This window comes from Eimeria tenella, genomic scaffold, assembly GCF_000499545.2.
Source record: "Eimeria tenella Houghton genomic scaffold, Eth_scaff55, whole genome shotgun sequence".
Classification (NCBI taxonomy): domain Eukaryota; phylum Apicomplexa; class Conoidasida; order Eucoccidiorida; family Eimeriidae; genus Eimeria; species Eimeria tenella.
The window spans coordinates 196,994-204,712 of record NW_013543412.1 but is presented as its reverse complement, the minus strand read 5'-3'; the positions used below and the strand labels follow the sequence as shown (position 1 = coordinate 204,712).

At 41.7% G+C, this 7,719-nt stretch overlaps 1 protein-coding gene across 1 annotated transcript in view; it reads right to left on the bottom strand.

Moving 5' to 3' along the window:
* Nucleotides 1-4,167: 4,167 nt before the first annotated feature.
* ETH_00001855 (Prkab2-prov protein, related) overlaps nucleotides 4,168-7,719 on the bottom strand; it is a gene marked incomplete at both ends in the record, with an annotated part of 4,585 nt that continues 1,033 nt past the window's right edge. The window contains 6 exons of the mRNA XM_013377576.1: nucleotides 4,168-4,561; nucleotides 5,141-5,212; nucleotides 5,795-5,893; nucleotides 6,114-6,202; nucleotides 6,403-6,530; nucleotides 6,882-7,027. Coding sequence (XP_013233030.1) covers nucleotides 4,168-4,561; nucleotides 5,141-5,212; nucleotides 5,795-5,893; nucleotides 6,114-6,202; nucleotides 6,403-6,530; nucleotides 6,882-7,027 — 928 coding nt within the window. The remainder of the gene's footprint in view (nucleotides 4,562-5,140; nucleotides 5,213-5,794; nucleotides 5,894-6,113; nucleotides 6,203-6,402; nucleotides 6,531-6,881; nucleotides 7,028-7,719) is intronic.

The following is a 7,719-nucleotide window of genomic DNA, read 5'->3' as shown; positions in this document are numbered from 1 at the left end:
AGCAGCAGCAGCAGCAGCAAGGGGGTTCGCGGGTTTTTGCACTTTGAGGCTTTGAACTTTTTGTCTTCTTTTTCTCTTGCGGGTTTCAAAGACAGCGATTTGCTGCTGTCGTTTGAGCAGCAGCTGCTGCAGCAGCTGCATGCGTTTGACTGCCGGCAGCTGCTGCTGCTGCTGCAGCTCTGCGAGCAGCAGCAGCACCGCAGCAGGGCCCTTTATAAGGCCCTTTTTAAGGCCCTGGGGGCCCTCAGTCCCTGTCTCCTTTTCCAAGAAGCAGCAGACGCTCTTTGCTGCTTTGCTGCTGCTCGAGTCAGCAGCAGCAGCTGCTGCTTGCTGCTGCTGCAGCAGGCAGCAGCACAAGCCCCAAATGCAGCACTAGCAGATTGCTGCCGCCTCCTTGGGGCTTTGCATGCGCTGGGGCTGGGGGCCCCCGGGGGGCCCCTGGGGGGGCCCCCTGAGGGGCCTCCGGGGGGCCCCCTGGGGGGGCCCCCTGAGGGGCCCCCAGGGGGGCCCCCCGGGGGGCCCCTGGGTACAGAAACAGAGACACCTTATGCAGCAGCAGCAACAGCTGCTGAGCTAATTAATAAAAGGGTCCAGTTTCTTCTTGAGGCCCTCCCGCTGCAGCTGCTGCTCGATCAAGTCATGCTTGTAAGGCCCTGCTGCTGCTGCTGCTGCTGCTGCTGCTGCTGCTGGGGCTGCTGCTGCTGCTGGTGGGGGTGCTGCTGCTTGAGCTGCTGCTGCTGTAGCTTATTCTATTCTTGTTGCTGTTGCTGCAGCTGGCGCTCAGGTTTTTGCTGCTGCTGCTCTGCTGCTGCTGCTGCTGCACTAAAAAGGCGTGGAAATGATTAAATTAATTTGAATTTAAACGAAATAAATAAATAGGATTTCAGGTGTACGTACACTGCGGCTGGGGTGTATGTACAGCTCCCCACACTGGAGTTCTCGTGGCAGCCATTTGAAGACAAAGCTTTTGCTGCTCTTAAAGAGGTAATAAATAAATAAATAAATAAATAAATAAATAAATAAATAATATATAAAATAATAAAAGAACATATAAATAAAGAAATGATTTATTTATTGTTACTTCTTATTGCATTTTATGTGTTCATATATTAATTAATTAATTAATCAGCTAATTAATTGGCCAATTAACTGATGAATTAATTAGCTAATTTGTTAATGTGATTAATCGATTAATTAATTGACTAATTCACTAATTAATTAATTAATTAATTAATTAATTAATTAATTAGTATAATTAATTAATTAATTAGTATAATGAATCAATTAATTAATCAACCAATTTGGTTAGTTAATATAATAATTAATCAATTGGTCAATTGATTTATTAATTAATTATTCTATTTATTTATTATTTATTTAGTTGTTTATGTATGTATGTATGTATTTATTTATTTACTTATTTATTTATTTGTTTGTTTGTTTATTTATTTATATAATTGTTTCTTATTTAATTGTTTATTTATTTATTTTATTTATTTGTCAACAGAGGCTGTCTGCTGTAGAGACAGCCGAAGACATCGACGAGCTGGCGGACCCTTTTTCGACTCTTCACTTTTTGAAGACCCAACAGATGTTGGAAAAAGTAAATTCAAATAAATAAGTAAATAAATAAAATAAATAAATAAATAAATAAATAAATAAATAGATTGTATTTAGTGAGGGGAAAGATGAGTGGATTTGCTGGCAGTTTAAACGGCGAAAAAATCTGTTGAATAGCGCACCAACTAAACCCTAAACCCTAAACCCTAAACCCTAAGCCCTCAGGACTGCAGGCAAGGCGGCATGGGCTGCTGCTTCCATTTAAAAGAAACTAAAAGTAATTAACTGAAAGATTATATATTTATATATTTATTTATTATTTATTTATTTATTTATTTATTTATTATTTATTATTTATTTTTTATTTATTTATTTGTCTTTATTTTTGCATGCAGCCCTTTCTCAAAGCGCTTTCAAAATGGGTTTTAAAGGCAGTTTATAAACCCCCAACTCGGTGAGAAGAATGTCTTTTTATTTTTCGTTATTTTCATTTTAATTATTTTAATTATTTCAATTATTTTAATTACTTATTATTTCCATTATTTTTGTTTTTTGTTTTACTTTTTAATTTTTAAATTCAAAGTTGCAAACAGACAAAAAGTCCCAACTGTTACTTTTACAAAGCCATTCATCATCATTGACAACTCGCATTAATTATTTTATTTTCATTTATTTATATTCATTTGACTTTACTTATTTATTTAATTATTAATTTATTTATTTTAATTTATTTATTTTTATTTACTATTATTTTATTTTGTTTTAAATGCATGCACTCAGTTCTCAAAAAAGGCCAACAGCGGAAGAACTGGTTTTGCTGCACGACACATGCAGGTAAAGCCCCAAAACAAATTGCATGCGTTTTGGGGCTGCATGCAAATAAAGCCCCAAAGAAATTGCATGCATTTTCGCCGCATGCAACTAAAGCCCACACTGAATTTTGCATGCATTTTTACTGCATGCAAATAAGTTTCAGAGTAACTTGCATGCATCTTTTTCTGCATGCAAATAGAGTCCCATAATAACTTTTCATGCATCTTTGCTGCATGCAGATAAAGTCCCAAAATGGTTTGCATGCGTTTATTTCTGCTGCATGCAAATAGGGTCTCGAAAAGGACTTTGCATGCGCTTTTTATCTGCATGCAAATAAAGCCCCAAAAGTAACTCCGCATGCATTTGATATTGTTTTATTCGCTTTATTTTGCTTGCTCTACTATTTTATTTATTTTGTTTTCAGAGAATACAAAATGGAAAATGACGAGAGGCTGCAAAGGGCAATTTTGAAATTCGTATCAACAGAAGGTAATTTCACTTCTATTTATTATTTCTTATTAATTTATTTATGTATATACTTAAATAATAAATAATAATAACTAATAAATAATATATATTTATTATTTGTTTGTTGATAGAATTTGCTGCTGCTTTCAGGAGGCACTGCAAGAAGACCTCGTTTTGTGTCTCCTCTTGAATTTCAGAAAAATCGAAAATACTTTTATCTCCCAGACCTCCGACATGGCGATAAACCCGCGGCCTAGGGTTTAGGGTTTAGGGTTTGGGAGTTGGGGTCTGAGGTGTGGGCTGAGGGGTTCGGGGCTCGGGCCTGTGGTTCGGGGTTTAGGATCTAGGGTTTAGGGTTTGGGGTTTAGGGTTTAGGGTTCAGGGGGGCTGCTGGGGTGGCGGCTTTTGGTGTGAGGGTGTAGGGTTTAGGGAGTTTCAGAGGTGTACGTACACCTGACACCCACTGCTGGCCCTTTTTCTTTTCAAGTTTCTTACGAGAAACTCTTTGTACAAAAGCTAGGGTTTAGGGTTTAGGGTTTGGGGTCTAGGGTTTGCGTGAAAAAGGGCTTCCACGCTGTAGCCAGCGACTGAGGCTTCCTGCGGGCCTAGGGTTTAGGGTTTAGGGTTTGGATTTTAGCGGCGTTTTGGGGCTGCATGCGCATGCAAGCCACGCAGTGCAATCCAATTAGGGTGAAGTTTTATTAGGGCTTTGCAACTTCAAAGAAATAAAAGAAGAAAAGAAAAAGAAACAAAATGCATGCACTTGCATGCGTTCTCACTCTGGGGATGAAAGCTCATGAGCTCAAAAAGCCCCACTGCATGCGTGCAAGTAATGGGGCTTTCAAATGGCGGGGCCTTTGCATGCATGCACGCACGCATGCATGCATGCATGCGCGCATGCATGCATGCATGCATGCATGCATGCTGGCCAGTGGCGCAGGCAAACAGTGGGGCGTTCGCATGCCTTGCATGCATGCATGCTTCACTTGCATGCGCACATGCATGCATGCAAGCACTGCATGTAAATATCGGGGCCTTTGCATGCATGCATGCATGCAGCAGAACGAAGCCTTCTGCGGCTATAAAGAGACTTTGTTGTGTCTCTGGCTCTGTTGCATGCAGCTGCTGCTGCAGCTGGTGCTGCTGCTGCTGCAGCAAACAAAGCCCTGCTGGGGTGTATGTACAGCTGGTGTTGAGAAAACGCGTCAAAAAAGAAGAGCAAGAGAGTCTGATGAACAAATAAATAAACAAATAAATAGAAATAAATAAATGAAATGTTTATAAAGAAAAAGAACAAAAAAGCACAAGTGCATGCACGCCTCGCCCCTACGCTGCGGCGTTTGGGGCCTCAGCAGCAGCAGCAGCAGCAGTAGCAGCAGCAGCGCCATCTGCTGCTGCTGCTGCTGCTGCTGCTGGTGGGCTCAGCTCGTCTTGTCTCTTGGGAGAGTCTGCTGCTGCTTCTGTCTCTTCTTTTGTTTTTTCTGAGTCTCCTTGAGAGGCAGGGGAGACCGGCCGGGGTTTTTGCTCAAACCCTAAATTAGGGTTTGGGCGAGGGTTTAAATCGGGCGTCGGGCTTGGCAGCACAATGAAGTCCCGCAGAGGGTTTAGAGCAGCAGCAGCAGCAGCAGGCAAGTTTGCTGCGGCTTCTTCTGCTGCTGTCTCCCCAGACACCGGAAAAGGGTAAAGAGGGTTTATTGTTAAATAAATGTAAGTTGCGTAGCTGCAGCAGCAGCAGCGACACAGCAGCAGCAGCAGCAGCAGCAGCAGCAGGAACAGCAACAGCAGCAGCAGCACAAAGTAAAAACTCCTTTATAAACTAATAGTTGCTAAATGCCACAATAATGTATTTATGTTTATTTACAAATTTAAATGAATTAAACAATTAAAGAAAATAAAAGAGAGACAAAAAAGAAAATAAGGGACAAGTGGATATTGATTAAAAACGGAAAAAAAGGCGCGAAAAAAGAAAATAAAAAGAAAAAGAATAAAAGAAAATAAATAGGAAATAAAAAGAATAAAAAGAAAACAAAAAGGAGACAAACAGAGATTGAAAAGCGAACAAAAAATAGGACAAAAAAGGCAAAAAGGACACAAAAAGGAGATAAAAAGAAACAAAAATGAAACAAAAAACCCAAAAAAGATCCAGAAAAAACACCGAGAAGCAGAGAAAAAGACCGAAATAAAAAGGGAATAAAAAGGAGACAAACGGAGACAAAAAGGAGACAAAAAAGGACAAAAAAGAAATTAAAAAAGACAAAAAAGACAAAAGAAAAAAAGATCAAAAGGGGACAAAGCTTACCGCTGTCCTGCAGTGGGTTTGTTGTTGTCGATGCGCCAGCGCTGAGTGCTGGCGACGCAAGAAATCTGGGGACTAAAAGAAAACAAAAAAAGAAAATAAAGAAAATAAAATGAAAAAAAGAGAAAAAGAAGAAGTTTTAGAAGATTAAAAAGAAAAGAAATGAATTGAGAAGAGGCTCGAGGACTTGGAGGAGAAAACACGAAAAGAAGAAATTAAATATTTGTCGAAAAATCAAAAAAAGAAAATTTCAAATTTTAAAGAACTCTTTGATCAAATTAAGCGTCAAATTAAACAAATAAATGAATTAAATTAAATTAATTAAATTAAATCAAATTAAATTAAATTAAATTAAATCAAATTAAATTAAATTTAATTAAATTAATTATACTAAATCAAATTGAATTAAATCAAATTGAATAAAATAAGACAAACAAATTAAACCAAATTAATCAAATCAAATCAAATCGAATCAAATCAAATTAATTTAAATAAAATCAAATAAAGCAAAATAAGTCAAACTAAATCAACTAAACTAAACTAATTGAATTAAGTTAATTGAATTGAATGACTTAAATCAATTAAATCAATCAAATTAAATAATTAAATAAATAAAATAGATTAAATAAATTAAATAAGTTAAATAAATTAAATCACCCAAAGACATGCGGGGCGTGGGAGTCGTGGAATAAATGGTTGGCGAGGCAGTGCACTGGAAAGTTCGGACGGGGGGGAGGCTCCACTGCGGAGACTGCGCTGCAGCAAAACCCTAAACCCTAAACCCTAAACCCTAAACCCTAAACCCTAAACCCTAGACCCTAAACGCTAGGGGGAGCTTGCAGGGAGGAAGAAGCGGGCAGGCAGCAGCAGCAACTCAGAAGTGCGGCGGCCGCAGCGAGAAACGCGCACGTGGCCTGTAAACCCTAAACCCTAAACCCTAAACCCTAAACCCTAAACCCTTAACCCTAGCACTGACCATTTTGTCAACAGTGTAGGAATTGGCGGAGCGTCTGAGGCATATTCAGAAGGCTCCGGCACGCACTGGTGGTACGGAGCGTCGCGCGCCTGCAAACCCACAAACCCTAAACCCTAAACCCTAAACCCTAAACCCTAAACCCTCCTTATGGCTTGCTCGGTTTCACTTGCACCCAGAGCGGCCCGCCAACCCCCGCAGAGCCGACCAAACCCCAAACCCCAAACCCCAAACCCCAAACCCCAACGCCTAAACCCTAAACCCTAAACCCTAAACCCTAAACCCTAGTCACCTGCTCGGCCTCGGAAACAGTCTTGAACTGCAAATGTCTAAACCCTGAAATGTCTAAAACGTTATTTACATTTCCGTGTTCGTCAGTTTGTGTTTGTTGGTCTGGGGCGTACCGCCACTGGTCGTCAACTAAAAATAAAAAATAAAAAATAAATAAATAAATAAATAAATAAATAAATAATAAATTAATAAATAAATAATAAATAAATAAATGTAATTGAGTTGACAATTCCGTTGAAGCAAGGGTTTTGAGGAGCAGCGGCGTTGAAACGGGGTGAATAGCTCTTCAAACAAGCAAACCCTAAACCCTAAACCCTAAACCCTAAACCCTAAACCCTAAACCCTGATTCCCGCAAAACCACAGCTTCAGGCCGCAAAAGCATTCCAAACTCTCCCGTGGCAACCCCGCAGCCCTTAACCCCACACCCCAAACCGCAAACCGCAAACCCCAAACCCTAAACCCTAAACCCTAAACCCTACCGATGAACTTGTAGTAGTGCACGCCTCTCTTGAGGTTTTGAATGTAAGAAAACTCGTGGCCACTTCTGTTCAATCTGAATTTGTTTTCAACACTCCAGTTGTTGAAAGAGCCCGTCAAGTATACCACGTGGCCCCCGTGCGTCCACCTGCGCAAACCCTAAACCCTAAACCCTAAACCCTAAACCCTAAACCCTAAACCCCAAACCCTAAACCCTAAACCCTGAACGCTGAACGCTGGACCCTAAACCCTGCACCCTTAACCGTGAACCCTGAATCCGCGAAAAAGAGCCAAACCCCTCGCCCGTCGCCGCAAACACGAAACCCTAAACCCTAAACCCTAGCTGGCTAGCTAGCTAGCTAGCTAGCTAGCTAGCTAGATTGCTAGCTAGCCAGCTAGCTAGCTGCCCAGCTGCATCGTCTGGAGCCCAGCCCAGCTAGCTAGCTAGCCAGATAGCTGACAACGCAGCCAGCTAGCCAGCAAGCTGCCTACGCAATTAGCTAGCTAGCTAGCTAGGTAGCCAGTCAGTTAGCTAGCTGGCCCCACAACCACCCACCCACCCACCTACCCAGTTAGCTAGCTAGCTAGCTAGCTAGCCAGCCCCCCAGCAACCCGCCCGCCCTCCCTCCCAGCCACCCAGCCAGCTAGCTAGCCAGCTAGCTAGCCAGCCAGCTAGCCAGCCAGCCAGCCAGCCAGCCAGCCAGCCAGCCAGCTAGCTAGCCAGCTAGCTAGCTAGCCACCCACCCACCCAGCTAGCTAGCCAGCTAGCTAGCCACCCAGCCACCCTCCCACCCACCCAGCTAGCTAGCCAGCTAGGACACCAGGGAGCTAGCCAGCTAG